This window comes from Rhagoletis zephyria, unplaced genomic scaffold (assembly GCF_001687245.7).
Source record: "Rhagoletis zephyria isolate East Lansing unplaced genomic scaffold, Rhagoletis_zephyria_1.1 Rzeph_scaffold_06156, whole genome shotgun sequence".
Taxonomy (NCBI): domain Eukaryota; kingdom Metazoa; phylum Arthropoda; class Insecta; order Diptera; family Tephritidae; genus Rhagoletis; species Rhagoletis zephyria.
Genome location: NW_016163239.1, coordinates 3,826 through 22,439, shown reverse-complemented (window position 1 = coordinate 22,439; position 18,614 = coordinate 3,826). Strand labels below are relative to the sequence as shown.

The window sequence follows — 18,614 nt, the reverse complement described above, 5'->3', positions numbered from 1 at the left end:
CAGAGACTCGGATTCTTACACCGTTGCAAATACGGATCCAAAGTGGATATATGTAGAAACGGGATTAGACTTAGGGACCTCCATATTAGTAAAATGTTTTTTCCTCCTGATCATCATGAACCTTATTCACTCAGAACTCAATAGATCCAAGGCAATTTGTTTTATGTTTAAAGTTAAAGGCGACGATGTGCGTTTCTTGTTATAGAAAGAGAAGGTAATCTTGGAAGTTTAGCAGAGTGAAAAGTTTTATCCGCGTTCATTGACTACTAGAACTGTACCATCTCTCACAAACTGATTAAAAGTGACTATATCTTTGCCTACCGTGGACTCTCTTGGAAGATTGTGGATGGTCTTACCTTTCCTTGAAAGGTTGGCAATTAACTATCGATATGATCACCTTCGGCTCCGCTTAAGTTTGGAATCCACCCCAATCTGAAAAGAGCGCTGAAGGCATGAAAAGTACTGATTGCCTAAAAAGTGTGGTGTGTGCTTTAACGGCTGACCAGCTCGCATTAAAATTTACACCTAAACTTTAGAGTTCCAAACTCGGCGAGAGCCTAAAAGTATGCGCCTTGAGCAGCGCGCTTTCCGCTAAACATAATTAAACTTAATCATGGCTTAAACGAAAGTGAAACCACATCAGCTGTCAGCTGTTCAAGGCAAGACTTGTTGATATTGTGCGGAACCGGCTTCGAGTGTATTGTTTGTTGGCCACCACGAAGCACTAGAGAGCGATTCGTTACGTCATTACACCATTTTCGCCGTTTAAACATATCGTGGCGTCACTGACGTGGATGATGAGGAAAAGGTAAACACAAAGTGTAATGACCGTAGAGCGGTATTGTAGTGTCATACATATTTAGGCACTTGTTCTCATTGAAGTAATGTTAATAGTGCTTGCTATTTATTTATTTACTTTTTCCAAATTTTATTTAAACCACTGACAACGTCCCGCTGCCATCTTTTGGAGCGCTCGCGGCGTTGAGCTTACTAATACAACATTTTTCTCATTACCTCTGCTAACGCTCGTCTCCTCAGCGTTTTCCATTCACTCTCGCTTGCTATCGCCGCGTGCTAATCGCACACACAGCTGAGCGGTACTTCAAGCTGTAGTGGTCGCGCCCGTGTATTGAGCGGATAACTTAAACGCTTTATGAAAGCTGTGTTACATTTAAGCTATCGCTGCGTGCCAAGTCAACTCGCGTTTAAGCTACGCCATAGCCGCTTTGGAGGAGGCAGTCCAGTGGTCGCGGGACATATTCTTCTACGTGACTTAGTTACGCTCCGCGCTGTCGGTTTCACATCAGCCCATTGTTTCTCTGCATATGTGTGCAGCATTTTCGAAATTCCGAACTTTTGAAGTCTCTAGTCGACAATGCACTTCAATTGTTTCGCCGTCACCTTGGCGCTATCAGTCGCGTATGGCGCGCGCGCAAATACGGACGTCGAATTGCCTTTGTTTTCACAAGAAAGTAGCGACAGCAGTGGCTCCCATAAAACTCCAATAACACCGGTCAACTGTGAGATACCCAATGAGGCGAAATTGGGCATCTGCATGGAGGTGAGCAACTGCTCAGCTTATCTACAGGCGCGTAATATGGCCGACGTATCCTCAGAGAAAGTGAACTTCCTGAAGAAGGTGCAATGCTCATGCAAAGATAGCGGAGATCGCATTTTTCAACCCTTGGTATGCTGCCCAGCCAACGGACAGGACTACTTATATCCTTCGTTGAAATTTTCGAAATTCGAGTATCGCCGCTTTCAAAACGTCACGGCTCAGTTCAAACGCAAGAAGTTGAAGCGTCGCATACAAACTGTGGAGCCGGCGCAGAGCTTCAACTTGCGCAACGAATGTGGCAAACAGGTGACGAACCGCATTTATGGCGGCGAGATCGCCGAATTGGATGAGTTCCCATGGCTGGCGCTGCTGGTGTACAACTCAAGTATGATTCACAATATATGTATGTACATATGTACATATATGTATGTAATAAAATGATTGGTGGACAATGTGCTAAAATGTTTTTGTGCTCCGTTTCGTTCGCAGATGATTTCGGTTGCAGTGGCGCGCTGATAGACGATCGGCATGTGTTGACGGCGGCGCATTGCGTGCGTGGCGAGGGCGTGCGCGAAAAGCGGGGATTGTAAGTGACCAAAGTGCTATGGCATATTCTGGAAAACATAAAAATAATCAATCTGTTTGAAAACATATCAGCAGTCAGTACCATGATTCAGTACTTGTTTTTTACTTAATATTTACAGTACTTATTTTTATGCCGGATTTTCACTAGGCATTAAATTGCAAACATGATAATGACAAAATTGGGCATTAAAAAATATGCGTGTCATTACGTTAAATAGAGAGTCACTAAATTCATTTCCACGTGGCATTTTTTAAATGGCAGCAATTTTTTGTCATTTCAATGCCTAGTGGAAACTCGGCATAACAACGATATATATTTACATATGTAGATACATATCGATCTTTTGAAATGACACAATTCAAAATTCTGCATCTTTTAAGTTATACGCTAAAAATGTACACAGAGCCTTTATTGACGTTTCAGCAAAAGCTGGAGCGAATTTTTGTTTTAATTTGTTGAAAAAACCTTAGGCCAAAGCTCCCTAAAATCGTGTGCGATATATTTCAACGTAGAAAAATTTGTTCGACAGAATGCTAAACGTGGGTTCTTTCGAAATTTATTCACCAAACTAATTACTTTCTTCGGCTGCCATTTCCCGCGTAATATCGTGTGAAAAATATTTTTAATGCCATTGGAAAGTCATTGCAGATTTTGTGATTGTCTTTCAAATCATTTAGTTACATATACATATGTATATATGTATATATATAAGAAGGTCGTTTTGTTCAAAATTAGTTATTTATTAAAAAAAGGGTTCTAAAAAGCTGAAAGCACTGTATCCAGCCAACAAAACGCCATATCTTACATAACACTCCACCAAGTTGAATGATTGAAACACCATTTTAGGGTTGGCATTCGCTTAAAATCTTAAGTGTTGGTCCAACAAAAAAAATAATAATAATTTTTGGCGAGACGAAGTTCGCCGGCTACGCTAGTAGTATTTTATTTACTAAATGGCTGAGCCAAATTAATTTTAAGTGCAATCAAAAAATTTACTCATTTTATATTCAGTAGAATCTGAGAAAATGCATTTTTCAAATTAAATAAAAAAAATATTTCACGCAAAAGTAAACCTTTCCTTTTAGGAAACTCATACGCTTAGGAGAATTCAACGTTAAAACCGAGCCGGACTGTATTGAGGAGCCAGACTATCTGAACTGCGCGGACGCCGCATTGGACATTGGCTATGATCGGATTTTCGTACATCCCGAATATAATGAGCACTCTTTCAGCAAATTCCACGACGTTGCCTTAGTACGACTAAAGCATGCGGTGTCCTTTACACATTTCGTAATGCCCATTTGCCTGCCAAGTGAAACGGACGAAAGTCCATTTAAAGAGGGCGAAACGTTTTCGGTGTCTGGCTGGGGACGCACCGATTTATGTAAGTAACTTTTGATTCTGCAAACCTTCGAATTGAACATTTTCCCTAATGAATACGTATTTGTCTTTTGGTCTCTTTACCCCCGCCGAAAACTAGTCAATAAGTACTTCCGCAACATCCACAGTCCCATCAAACTGAAGCTCCGAATTCCATATGTGCAACGTGACAAATGCGCCGACATTTTGTCAAAATTTGGCATCGAACTGAGCCCGAAACAGGTATGCGCTGGTGGCGAGTTCGCTAAGGATACATGCGCCGGCGACAGTGGTGCTCCGCTAATGTATTTTGATCGCAAATTCTCCCGCTGGGTTGCCTACGGCGTGGTGAGTTACGGATTCACGCGCTGCGGTATGGCCGGCCATCCGGCCGTATACACGGATATCTCTGCATACCTCGATTGGATACATGGTATAGTGACAGCCAAATGAAAAAAGTTACATATTTACATACATACATATGTAGATATAGAAGTACATACACATGTAGTTAAATTAGAGGATTCGATTTGTACATATTCGTTCGTTGCTTTCGCTAAGGAGCATTAGGTATTTATTATTTTTATGAATTCGAAAAAATGATGTTATTCGTGGAAAGAAGTAAGAAGACACAAATGTATTTATTTCATATTAGATGTGCCAATATTTATTTATATAGCAAAAAACAGAAGTCTTTTATTTATAACTCAAACATGCTAATAATACACACATATCTACATTCATATGTATATTAGGGTGTCCTTAAAACGCCACTCTTTCTTTGGAATCGCTTCATTAGTTCTCGTGCAATAAGCGAGTTCGTGATGCTCTAAAACTTACAACTACAACATTTGAGCATAGCCTCCATAAGGAAATGTTAAACTATGTTCACATATCAATATTATCTCAATCAAAGCTCGTTTTTTAATCACCTCGTTTACATAGGCAATTCTCCGATTATTAGCCGTAAAATTTGTTGTGCTTGTTATTCTCACATCTCAAGGAAAAGTTATGTTTCTTCTCTGTGCCACCGTGATCACGTTTTTCTGCTATAATAAGCAATATAAATATATTTTAACTTAACATTTTATTAAAAATACCTTTACAAACCTCTTTTNTCTCTTGTTATAATTATAGATTAGGGTGTTAAACTCGAAAATGAGGATAATCTACTTATATGTGAACCTAGTATAAGACGTATATTGTACGTCAAAAGTTTCTTTTACTATTTCGGTCAGATTGTAACCGTTAAACTAAGCCAAATATTTGGTTGGTCAAAAATAAAAGGCTTGGCCAAATGACGAACAAGCCGTGAATCCTATTCAATTGAATTTCGTATAAATAGTTTCTAGGAATCAAAAATTCATAGTTTGTTTGACATTGAATGTTTCTGAATTAACAAGCGAATCAAAAACTAGTTTAAAATCAGATCTCGCGCACGCTTTAAATCGAAGAAAATGAGTAGCATCGTCAGCAAAAAAATTATTAAAAATCAACGCGAACTCTTAACCATCACAAATTTCCACGCTATTATACTTAAGTTATGGGCTATAAGGCTGCATACTCGATTATTATTTTTTTTTAATTCGAATGATTTACTTGTAATTTTCCGTTCGGTGGAATATACTCCGAGGTTTGCCATTGCCTGCCGAGGGGCGACGTGGTGGTGAGAAAAAACTTTACATGATGCCCGGCACAGGGATCGAACCCAGGTATTTCGGAGTGGTAGTACGCACCTCTTGCCAGTCAGCCACAGCGGTAACAGGTTACAATGAAACAAGATATGAACAAAACTCGTTTGTGAAGTCAAACTCTTCCTAAAGTGGGTGAAGTAGTTGCAAACTTTTTTTGCGACCCAGTTTAATGTGAGAACATTCGCCTGTATGTGTTTGCACGTGCCTGTGGAGTTCTGCCAGCGCAGCCCATGTCTGATCTAAAGTGATACTTCCACACGTTACATATTATCTGTTTAGTATAAGTGAACGAATATTTGACACTGCCAGTTCTACCCAACGACAGAACACTATGGCGGCTGAAATATTTTAATAAATTATGTGGAAAATATTTTCAGTAACGATACAGCTAAGTAAATAATTAGAAAGCAAGAACATGTGTATATACTTAGATATAAACACTCGTTACCCTGTGGGGATTTTCATAGTCGACTACTAAAATATCCAACTCTTGGCCAAGTTATTACGGCTAAATTTTAGTTGGTTTCAAAGTCATGCAGGGCTCATCGAGGGGATATCTATGTATACAAAATTGTTTCACAATTTTCGCTTTCGATAAAAAATTTGTGTTCAAAAACAATAAATTTAAAATAGTTACATACGTACAATATTATTATATTATTTATGTACACCATGCAAACCATTTTTTAAGAGTATTCTGAATTGTAGAGAAATTTTAAAGAGTTCGTAAAGATCTCATCTGATTTTTTGCCGAATTTTCTAAAATGAAAAAAACTGTGCACTCTTTGATTCTTTTACGTAATTTCGGAAGAAAATCGGTAAAGCAATCAAAATTATGCTGCTATGTGAAGAATTTCTTGCAGAATTTTTTCAGAATTTTCTTTATTTTTCGTCCAAAAATTTATTTACGCGTTCGTGTCAACCGCTTCATATAGATTTCTTTGAAGATTCGTAAAAAAAACGTTAAAGAAATGAGAAACTCATAGAGATTTCGTTAAGATTTCGGGAATGATAATTAAAAACATCTATTTAGAGGTTTTAATACATGTTAACTAAAAAGTGCAGTTAAAAACCGAGAGTACTAAAAATATTCTAATAATTGGCACACTACTCGTGACTTATTAATACCCGGTTTGTAGTTAACTGAAAACAAACTGACTTTTTTGCGACATCAGCATGTAAAAGTAGTCAGTTGAAAGCACCCCTAGTTGAAAAATGGTGAACATATAGTTAGTTGAGTTCCCTACAGGGTACCGAACGAGTACATATACATATATACATAGATACATATTTAAGTACATATCTATATATATAGCGTTTAAAGACATTCCGCATTCAAAGTTTAGAGCAATAACACAGGTCCACAAAATAAAATCGATGAAAGGCTCCTTTGACCAAACCTGGTCTGTTATATGTTTTTGGGGTCGCTGAATACGAATCTGAAGTTTTGCTCCATCACCTAACCTCAGAAAACATCTCGGATTTTTCGTGACAGGGAACAGACTAGGTTTGGTCAAAATAACCTTTCATCGATTTTTTTTGTGGACTATGAAATTTGATGTGCAAGTTTGGGGTTAAAAGCTTATAAATACTAAGTACATACGTATGTATGTATGTGCAGTAGAAAAATAACCTGGACTATTTGAAGGCTAAATCCGCAATAATTTTAGCTTTGAAAAACTGTCTTCATTTGAAAACCCCTTATGAGTGAGAGCGAAAGTAAGAGTGTTGGAAATTTCTTTCCCTCTTACTACTTGAGCGAAGAATAGCTCAAAGTTGGCATTTGTGTACCGAAAGCGAAAACATATGAATTCGTCTTGGGTATATTTTATATATTTTTTTATTTGTCACAAAAAAAAATTTCAATGAAACTTCGGTTTCTGAAATTCGATTTGCTGCAATGCTCGTGTAGCAAAGCAACTTTTCGAATACGTACAATATGTAAAAAATAAATCAGACTTATCATGAGTTTCATTTTCCCCGAACCGGTTCACTTTTCACTTTTGGCTTCCATGGTTTTACTATGAGCGGATGGCAAATTTTCTGGTGAATTTTTTTTTTTCAGGCGAAACTCAGGATAAGGCAAAATATGATTTTTATTTCTTAGCAGTGGAATCGTAAAATTTTTTCGCTTAGCAGAATTGTACTTAAATGTGCTGATTTTTAAGAGAAAATAGGGGGAAGTACTGAATTTTGAGAAAAACATCTGGCAACCCTAATGTTGTTGTTGTTGTTGTAGCGGCTACAACAACCCCGCCCAGATCGGTTGGTATCTCAGTCGTTGTCGTCAAGTTCCACTAACGGCAACCCTAGGAAGCGTGCAGCTTCTGTGGGATCTGTCCACAGGGACAGGGCCGTTAGGGTTGTCGGGTTTTCCGGGCATGCGAAGAGATGGTTCGAGTCATGTGGGGTCTCTCCGCATGCCGGACATTCGTTCGGCACATCCTCATTCAGCCTACTCAAGTAGGAGTTTAACCTGCTGCAGTAGCCGGAGCGAAGTTGAGCAAGTGTAGTGCGTGTCTCCCGAGGCAGATGAAGCTCTGTCTCGTCAATGTCCGGGGGTGGTATGCCTAGAACGGCATTCACAGGTCTAGAGTCTACACAACTCGAGACTGAGTCCCTGTGAATGCCGTTCAGGGCCTGTCTGTACGCTGTCGGGTCCAGAGGTTGCTTAATGAACCTCTGGACTTCGTCCGTCAGTTCATATAGATGCCTCCTGACGTGCCTAGGCGAGGGCTCCTCTGCAAGCAGCTGTCTGTTTGGGTGGCCACTTCTGTGGCTCCCGATCAGGAACTGCTTGCAGAGCATTATGTTGTGCTCCTTAACTGGGAGCATTTGCGCCTCGCCGTGCAAGTGATGTTCTGGCGACATCAGGAGGCATCCCGTCGCTGTCCTAAGTGCCGTATTTTGTCCCGTCTGTAGCTTCGTCCACTGCGTCCTACTAGTCCCTGGCGACCACACTGGCGCTGCGTAGTTCAAAACCGGCCGGCCTATTGCCTTGTATGTTGCCAGCAACGTTTCTTTGTCTTTGCCCCAAGTACTGCCGGCTAGCGACTTGAGGACCTTGTTGCGGCTCTGTACTTTATTGACAATAGCGGTTGAGTGCGCAGAGAAGGAGAGCAGGCTGTCGAATGTTACTCCGAGTATTTTGGGGTTATGGGTTGGTGTGTCATCGACGTGAATCCCCAGCGGTAGCCTGACCTCCTTCGTCCAGGTTGTGAACAGGGTCGCGGAGGATTTCGTAGGGGAGAGGGCTAGACACTTTGCAGTGAAGAAGCGAGAAAGTTCGGAGAGATAGCCGTTTACTTTCAAACACAGGTCATCAATTCCATTCCCAGTCGCCATGATCGAGCAGTCGCTCGGCATAGGAGACAATCGAGACTCCCTCTGGTGGTTGAGGGAGCTTTGAAATATAAAAGTTAAACAGTAGCGGGGAAAGGACACCACCCTGAGGAACCCCCTGTTTTATTTTTCGCTGCTTACTCGTTTTGTCTCTAAATGTTACCGACGAATGTCGACCACTCAGATAATTTGCCGACCACCGTTTGAGCCTCTGTGGGAGAGAGGAGGCCTCTATATCTTCTAGCAGCGTGGAATGGCAGACGGTGTCAAACGCCTTTGACAAGTCCAACGCTACTAGAATCGTTCTCTCACAGGGACGGTTGCGGTTAAGGCCACGAGTTATCTGAGTGTTTATGGCGTTAAGTGCTGTTGTTGTACTGTGCACTTTACGGAAACCATGCTGATGCTTCGCTGGGGTCAGGTGGTTTGTGAAGTACGGGAGTAGCAAGGCCTCAAGTGTCTTCGCTACCGGGGAAAGGAGTGTAATCGGACGATACGAATCTCCTTTGTTGGCGGGTTTCCCCGGTTTGAGCAGTGGGACCACTCTCCCCACCTTCCAGATGTCTGGGATGATGAGAGTGGCCATTGACAGGTTGAGGACCTCCGTTAGGCAACCCTAATCTATATCTTTGGTTGAAAAAATAAAAACCAAGTAAAGCAATATATTTTAAGCAAAGAAACAAAACTAAAATATTAAGTATCCGATCAATATTTAAATTAATATAATCAAAAGTTTTTTTTTTATTGCTCGCTTTGTATCTCTCATTTCGCCATTTCACATTCGTAATAGAAAAAAACTCTTTCTGTGAATGCCAAAGTTGCAGGAATAGAGAGCACAAATGACAGGATTTTACGTAAATTTGGTAATTCATTGTAATTAATTTAAAAAAATGTAGCCACTTTTGATCTGTGGTTCTATTAATAAACAACTATGATCTTTTATTATAAAGAATATTTCTTTTAATATTGTTATTCCAGTATAAAGGTCATCCATTTTAATACAAATTGTTTTCTTACAAATTACTGAAATATACAAAACCGCGTATCTTCATTCTACAAAACCGCGTAACTGACACTTGCTGCCAAATATTGGATTTGCTCACACAAGTTCTTGGCTCAATCCTTATCCATTCGTCCTGAAATATACTAGCCAGAAATGCGATTGCTTTATATAAAAAAAAGATAACCATTTTGGATAATGAGTGTTTTTACGCTCTAGAAAATAATTTATGCAACCTCACATAAGCGGTTTTGCATTTTGTTGATATGCGGTTTTGTACTTTAAACGACGTTATAAGTATTTAAATTACAAAAAAATACAATATTTTTGTATGCCGTATTTTTCCAACCGTATATAGTACGCAGAACGAAGGAAGGATCAGTCCAGCGCCTTCGTCTTGACCTGCGGGCTGTGCCACAGCCGCTAAGTTTAAGAGAAGAATACGTGATTATAATAAGAGAGTATTCAGTAGAGATGGGCACTGAACTAAATGTTTAATCCCGATCCCGCCCATCCAGAAATTCGATTTTTAGGTCCCAAACCCGCCCATCCCGATGTTTTTCAGAATTGTACCGCGGGTCCCGTGGGTCCCGATATCTATCTCTAAAGCAGGCTATAAACGGACAACAAATTGAAATGATCGGTTGACAAATCGATCGAAGGTTGACAAAAATGTTCATGTCTTTCAAATTAATTTTAAATAATAAAAATAATAGTGAAAGATCTGGCTTCTTCCTATTAGTTTTCCTTTTTCGTCTCAATAAAACATTAAAAGTGCATATTTCAAACATCGTTTTTAAGGAAGATTTTTTGAATTTGCGGGGGTTGCGGTTTTATAGAGAGTGTCGGAAAAGGATTTTGGTCCCGTCCGGCCCGCCATATTTTTACAGATCTTCCCGATACCGCCCATCCCGGCCAATTTTAAATCAGTATCGTGGGACCCGCGGGTGCCACTATCCCGCGCCCATCTCTACTATTCAGGTTAAAAACTGTACATTCCTTTTTATTTTATTGGATTGAATTGTAAACCCATTTCAAGTGCTACACATATTTTTTAAACAGGTGGCAGCCCTTTTTAATATTCTTAATGTTCAAGCTAAATATTTCCTAAAAGTCCTTTCTTTGGCACCTATATTTTAATATTTGATGCTGTTACTTCTGTATAATTTAAATAAATTCGGCTTTTTAAACAGATGGCAAAATATTAAATATTAAACATATTTTCAAACTAAAACCTTGTTAAACCTTTTTCGTATAACACCGAAATATACATATTTAATTTATCGGATTACCTTAATTCAATTTGCGTTTACATCTTAAAACAAATGGCAACTCTTTTACACGTGTAAACAGGTGGCAACCTTCTTCAAATTACTTTCAAACTAAAACGTCTGTGATGCATTTTACATCATGTGATTCCTCTAATCCAAGTTAAATTTAAATTTTAAAACAGTTGGCAACCCTCCTACATATAATTTAGAAATAAAATATCTTCAGAGCAGTTTCGATTGATATCCATATTGAAGTAATTCGTTTAAGAATAAAAATGACATAAACCAAAATAGTTAAATGATTTTGATTATTTTCACTTTAGCAAACAGAGTTAAAAATTGAAGATCTAATCGAATTTTTTTTTGATGCATTGTTGCTAGAACTCCTACCATCAAATTTTTCATTACAGATCAGGTGCGATGGGAAATACAAAAATCATTAAATATCGATCAAATTTGGACAAAATAATATATACTTGCTCAAGACTTACATATATGTGGGATTAGTTTTCGGACAGTACTTATGATGCTAGGACTAATTGGCCATTAAGAGTTAGTAACATAGAAATGCAGCCCTACATAACGAATAAAGGAATAGAACTGGTCTAATGATTTGACGGAAGGGACATCGCGTTAGAAGACGGACAAGACAAACAAGCATTCGCGTACTTACGATCGAACGCGTCGGACCACTTAGACGGGCTTCAACCCTATTAAGTTGTAGTTAAAATGTAAACGGTTAATGTGAATAAAGTTTATTATTATACTTAAACATTAAAAATGACTCTAATTCTGAAGAGCCATCCTACATATATGCATAGTGGTAATGCATTAACATTTTATTTAAAAAAGGCTTTCCAATATATTGACATTGATTACATGTTCCTATCGAGACGGTAAGTTATGCAGTCAGCTGCTTACACTTTTTGTTGTTGTGCAAATTGCAAATAGCATACAAATGACAAACTTGATCTGCATTCACACCGCTGACGTCATCGATTGCCACATTTTACACAAATTGAAAAAGCACACAGCCGCAATTATTTCTTAACCGTATGCACATATGGTTATAGTAAACACAGCAAATGGAAAAGAAAACAATAAATAACAATCGCAGAAGTTGATGACAATAATTAAACAGTAAAAGACAACAAGTAGGTATACAAATAAACCAACACTCAAACTCAGTTGAAACTGTTGGAAGCAGTGTTGCCGTTTTAGCTCTTTGGTGGCCAGATTTAGCTACCACTTAGTTTTTTTGGTCACATAAATTTAAAATTGCCACTAGCCCTTTGGAGAATTTATTCAGGGAAATCTTTAGCTATTTGTACAACGATTTAGGGGTGGGGCGGAGGTGGAGGAGGCGTGGCTCCCCAAACCCTCCCTAAACGAAAGAGGATGGACGCCGCTTTATGAAAAGTCACCCCTCACCCCCCTCCCTCGCCTAAAGACCCATTGGGAGCTGTTTGAAAACAGCGGAAATTTGGATTTTTTCCAAAACGATTATAACCCTCACTACTCCTTTCTCTGTTGCCCAAGAAGAGGGGCTGAACACCGTTTGCAGAGAGCACCTTTCTGCGTAGGCGGCCTTCGGCCGCCCTTAGGGATTATAACCCTCACTAAGTAGAATTCTCCTTTCTTTAATCTGAAATAGGGCGTCGAAGATTTTGAGATAGGGCGTTTTCAAACTGGCTGCCGAATTTGTTGATTTTCCACTTAGCAGGCGAAATACTTTTCCAAAGTTGCGAAATTTTCTATTTTTTATTGATTCATCTTAAAACAAAAATAAAATAGCATTTTGATATTTGAAAAACAAAAATCACTAAAAATATTTTATCCATAATTTTCTCTCTAATGGCACAGAATAGTCCCAAATCTAGGGAGAACTTCGCTCAATTGGCAACACTGCTAAGCCCCTGACGATTACGAACGATTCATATTGAATTCATAAACTGTAAATGGTACATATATTTGTGGGAAATGAGTGGAGGCAAAGTCACGCCGATTGTTCAATCGATCGCCCTCGCGACTAGCCGATGACTTGCTTGCATTTAGTGTTGAAACACAGGGCTGCACTGCAGGTATCTATGAAAAATATTTCACCGAGAAGGCGAAAAATGTTTGTTTTTTAAATAAATTTAGCGTTCAATAAACGAGACTAAAAGACAATGAACGCTCTTAGAAAACTTTAACCAACATGTACCTATGCATGTACATATGTATATAATTGACAAGAAATAAGTAAATTTTAATTGTTTTGTTGGTTTTTGCATTTACGACTGGTTGCTCAAAAGATGAGTTGTCCCTAAAATCTCGATTCGTCTGGCGGAAAACTAATATTTCGATGCCGAAAGAAAGTGAGAGTGCAACTTGTTTGAACTTGACTTTATACATATGTATGTACATAAAAGCACATTACAAATACTGTGATANACCTATGCATGTACATATGTATATAATTGACAACGAATAAGTAAATTTTAATTGTTTTGTTGGTTTTTGCATTTACGACTGGTTGCTCAAAAGATGAGTTGTCCCTAAAATCTCGATTCGTCTGGCGGAAAACTAATATTTCGATGCCGAAAGAAAGTGAGAGTGCAACTTGTTTGAACTTGACTTTATACATATGTATGTACATAAAAGCACATTACAAATACTGTGATAGTATATACTGTCGCAGATACGGCATTTTTACAGTAGGAGAGCGCGGAAAGGGAATTACTTTTATATGGAAGAAAATGCCTAGCGCCGTAAAAAAAAAAAATATTAAAATTCAACACGATTTTCTGGCGCCTTGAAACTTCCACTTTAACCTACTAAAGTTTAATGAGATATAAAACTGCATACCTAAAATTTTCTAAAAACTCTGAATAAAAACTTAAAAATTTTTGGGTGTAATTGTTAAAGTTTGTTAAATCTTTATAATTTTTATACGAAGCTTTAAATGTGGTGTTGGTTACGTAATGTGGTAGACTTTTTTTAAAAAATTATAAACATTAAATAGAAAAATACCCAAACCTGGTCGAAATGTCACTTAACCTAATCAGCTGACCACAAGTGTACATACACACATACATAGTTTCTTTCCCGTAATCAACGCGGGATCTCGCGGGCTCCCAAAAAAGCCCAGAGACCATTCCCGTACACAAAAATGGGTAATAGAGAGCGAAAATTGGAACGTATTGGATCGTAAGTGTCTTCTTCTTCCTGTCGGAAACAGCCCAGACTTTTTCTCTGCGTAAAAATTATTAAAGTGTCAAAGTGCATATCAGCTGTTTTTGTTTACATGCATTTTCGTAATACATATATAAAAGTCTCTTGTCACGGTGTTTCTGGTCGAACTCCTCCGAAATCGCTTGACCGATTTTTATGAACATAGAACCTCCTATACAAACCGAATTTTTCATACTGCATATCTCTGGAAGTGTTCATGCTAGAGTACTGGAACTTGATATTGATATATGTATATGAAATCAATCCCATACTCAAAGAGAAAATCAGGGCTATTTGGAAAGAGGCGTGGCGCCTTCCAAATGTACTGAAACTTTTACCTACCTTTGTATGTATATATAATTCCAAGCGGCATACGTGTGTTGTGAGTGAACCGATCTTAACGAAATTTTCTATGTGCGGCTGAGTGGGTAGATTCACAGTCTGACCCGCCAGGTGGCGCTGCAGTCGAGTTATTACTAAAAATCTTAAATATGATCCGATCTGGCTTATATTCGAGATACTTATGTACTGGTAACGGTAAGGGCAATACTATTGAAAAAACGGCCACCTGGTGGCGCCGAAGTCGAGTTATTACTAAAAATCGTCATGTAAGAAAATGTTCCATGAATGTCCGATTACATCGACGTGCTGTACCACTGAGTATGTCCAACTCCCAATGGATGTGAATTTGCCAATAGTACTGTGCGTTAAAGCTTTATTCGGAGAAACCAGGATTGAGTTGTCCAGGGTTTAATCTCAAATTACCATCTTTAAGTCTTCCATCAGAACCATTGCACTCCTTGATAAAAAATTTAAGGTAAGGTAAGGTGTACATTGGATCTCAGCGGAACAACGATATTTTGAAATTGCTACCAGCTATACAACACAGTTTCAAGGACAGATTCACCATCGAACCGGATATTGTTGCCGCCAGGGAGTGAAGAGACGAAGATGATGTTAAAATGTATTTTGTTGTGTGATTAACCGTGCTGTGAAACGCCAGATCATTGGATAGTTTGCAGAACTTCTTCGCGGACATAATAGCTTTGTTAGGTTATTTAAGACGGCAAGAGAAATGTGGCTTCCGAGGATCGCCAAACCGTAATCTTACTTACTGGAAATCGTGAATGTGAATTGTTGGTGAAAATGTTGGACCAAAATGTTTCAGTAAAAAAACTACTTTTGGGCGGATGAAGTTCGCCGGGTCTGCTAGTCTTTATATACTTATAGTCTTTATATACTTATACAATCACATTTGTGAATCCAAAATTCAATTTCCAAGTGTTTGCATTTAAGAGTCAACTCCAAAAACCAAGTGAATCAGCTATGTATTTTTCTAATTCTGGGGACGAAAGGTGGTTTTCTGCGTTCCCGTACTTCTGAACATTTTTTTTCGTTTTTTGAGAGCAATTTTTTCGCTTACTCTCTAATTACCGGATACTTTCCGGGTTATACGGGAAAAAACCTAATGAGACGCCACTGCTGATACCGTTACAAATTTTACAAAGTTTTTGGAAATTTTATGAAGCCAACACTAATCCAAACCGATCCATTAATGATGGTAGTGGCTAAAGACTCGGCGAAGACGGTTAGAAACTAAATATTTGGCACGTTCGCAGGTTGTTTATTTGCACATTTATTTATGTGCATATATGTATGTATGACGTAGATGTTTTAGAGCAGAGAAGAGTGTAATATGTTCACAACTAACAACTATTCGTTGTTGCTAAGTTTAAGTTACGTAGTACATCTTTTTCGGTTTACGATTGGCTATTCGTCTAAGCTTTTTACATTTTTGCTTTGATATTTTTCGGCAACCTTGAACCACATTCATATCCATGTTTGCATGTAAATAAGTATGTTTATATATGTATGTAAATAAATACATACATGTATGAACATGATACATTGATATCAGGGATGTTGCGAATATTTGCATTCACATTCGGTATGCGAATGATTCGCGTAATTTTGAAAATTCGCATTCGACATTCGCATACGCATCAAATAATACGAATGTTTACCGAATGCGAATGTGTACATGGACAGAGAGTTCACTGTAATATTGTTGAAATGGCTCTTAGTTTGTCTAACCAGGGTGCGGACAATAACCGGCTTTTAGCTGCAGGCGCTAAACCGTTAAGTAGTATATCAAGCAACATTGATGGGTCTTCAACAAGCACTGCTAAAAGTCTTATAAGCAACCTGAAATAATTTTAGATTCCTCCAGCGAAAGCGAATCTGGAGACATTCAAAAATGTGAAATTAACAGGTCTATTCTGCGCTGGTAATAAAAAGTATGTAACCGGTATATAAAGTTCATGTCAATTCTTAAACCCTTTTCGCATTCTGTGTATTCTTGTAACCGGTAAATTTTCTTACCATCTCATAAGCTGGTAACAAAGTATTGCCCCGTGAAATATGCAATGCCAGAATTTGCTGAATTGCTGAATATTTTAACTGCATTACCAACGTTCCTAGAATCGCGGTGACAAGAACTGGTAACATTATTTGGTAATAAAATTTTCCGGTTACAAAATCTTCGGTAACGTGCAGAATAGACCTGTAAAGCTCAATTGAAGGCCTATCTTACAGAAAAACGAGCCCATCTCGGTGAAAATCCCCTCGATTGGTTTAAAACTAAACTAAAATACGACAAATTGACAGATGGGGTCCGCAAATATTTGAGCGCTCCACCCGCCAGCGTTCCACTTGATCAATTGTTGTGCAGCCGGCCTTATATACGAGCCTCTAAGAAATCGCCTGCTAGAAAAAAAATTAAATTAAAAAATTCGCATTCGCAAATGTGAAAAATATGACATGTGAAAAATACGTAATTCATATGCATGTATGTATGTTTGAATTTTTTTCCACTTTTTAAAAGGGTTTGCGATTGAAGAAAATTCCGTGAATGCAGTAAATTACAGGGACGTGAACCGGTTTTGAACCGAACCGGGTTTGAATCGGAAAACCGCTTTTTTCTATTAATTAACTGAACCATTAACCGAACCGAAATTTTCCACAAATGTTTGATCCGAACCGAAAATCGAACCACTTTCCATAAAGGTTTAAAGGTTCGTTTCAACCAATTTTCAATAGATAAATGTACCCACTATTTTTTCTTTTTGTTAAACATGGTAATACCTACCATGTTTTTTTACCATGTGAGAATATCAATGGGTTGCCTACCCATCTCATTTGACAGACCCCTTAACGTTGCGCGTTGTTACACTTGAAAATTTACACTTAAACTTGCGCGTTATTTTTTTGTTTTTCGAACCGTTGAACCGAACGGAAACTCCGGTTCAAAGACCAAAAAAACCGCTTTGACGAACCAATCCAAAAGTGCAAAAAAGGTTCGAACCGCTGAACCGAACCGACCAAGTTTTTCATCCGGTTCACGTCCCTGGTAAATTATTTAGAAATTCACTTTGCCAAATCGTAAAAATCTTCTAAAAATCGCTTACTTGCAATTTCCCGCGATGTGCTCACTTCAATGGTTCAAAATTGATATGACGAAATGGGTACATGGGTTAGTGTTCGCGAACTGCGCCACTGAAGGTCGAACAAATCAGACAAGTTTGAAAATTTTCACTAACGAGAAAAATTACATCGAACACCAACAAATCCGCTGTACTCAAAACCAAAAAACAATTTTAAAAACTTTGATTTACTTTAATTTGCAAATCTACAGTTATAAGAGTTCCTTGCAGCTTTGTTGACATAAGCTTAGTATCCAGCTCTTAAGAAAACGGTTAAGAAAAAATTGCCATTATTTCGCGTGTGTGTCCAAGGAATTTTGACATTTTTTATACCTCACAGCCTGTTGCCTCACTCTTTCCTCAAGAAATAATGGAACGGGCATATATTTTTGTTGCAAACCTGGGTTGCCTTGTGCTCTTTTTTCACAAAAAACTTTAGAAAACCGTAGTAGAAAGCGTACTAAATTTCTGAAGAACTGCGTACTGCCTTAAGGAAATTTGACTCAAGAAAATTTCTTAGCCATTTCTTGTACGTCATTTTATATGGAGTTTTTGCTTTTCTTAAGAGCTGGATACTAAGCTTTATAATGAATTGTTTTTTTTTTATTTTTTTTTTTTTGGGGATACTTTTATTCATAAGCATACATCGTATGTACCTATGTATACCCAGATTGCCAAACGACTTCGTAACGACGTCGTTTCCGACCCGTTCTGGTGAACTATTTATTCGCCAGCGAACTCGCCGTACGACATCGCCATGTGAGAAGGGACAGTTGAAAGCATTGCGTTGGATAGATCGCGAACCAGTATCGCCTCTTAATGAGCTAGTTCTGCAGGGGAGTTACCGGGACATTACACATTCAATTTTCCCCTTTCAATTTTCAATACACTCACACTTTTTCACAAACACACTCTTATTTATTACTTGAATGGACAACTTGCTTTCAATTTTTCCCCCATCAATTGAGCTTCAATTTTGATCAGCTGTTCAGCATTGGTATGCGAATTTTGTGAAAATAAAAAATATTAAGCTTCTGCATGCTAAATGTTAATCTACAATGGAATTAAAAATGGAAAATGGTCTTCGGAAGTTAATTACAATGCAGCCT

General features: G+C 38.3%; 1 protein-coding gene across 1 annotated transcript; it reads left to right on the top strand.

Annotated features, from left to right (window-relative positions):
* The first annotated feature begins 960 nt into the window (after window positions 1-960).
* LOC108372913 (serine protease easter-like) lies at window positions 961-4,125 on the top strand. Its single transcript, XM_017628723.1, has 4 exons — window positions 961-1,943; window positions 2,048-2,144; window positions 3,230-3,528; window positions 3,625-4,125. The coding sequence occupies exons 1-4, from the start codon at window positions 1,376-1,378 to the stop codon at window positions 3,954-3,956; spliced, it is 1,296 nt and encodes a 431-aa protein (XP_017484212.1). The 5' UTR covers window positions 961-1,375; the 3' UTR covers window positions 3,957-4,125.
* The last annotated feature ends 14,489 nt before the right edge of the window (window positions 4,126-18,614 follow it).

What these genes read in the sequence shown, in the direction of transcription:
- LOC108372913 (XM_017628723.1), top strand. Translation starts at nt 1,376, where the DNA reads ATGCACTTCAATTGTTTCGCCGTCACCTTGGCGCTATCAGTCGCGTAT. An exon ending in GCTGCTGGTGTACAACTCAA is followed by an intron (nt 1,944 to 2,047) that starts GTATGATTCACA and finishes TTTCGTTCGCAG; the next exon opens with ATGATTTCGGTTGCAGTGGC. An exon ending in CTGGGGACGCACCGATTTAT is followed by an intron (nt 3,529 to 3,624) that starts GTAAGTAACTTT and finishes GCCGAAAACTAG; the next exon opens with TCAATAAGTACTTCCGCAAC.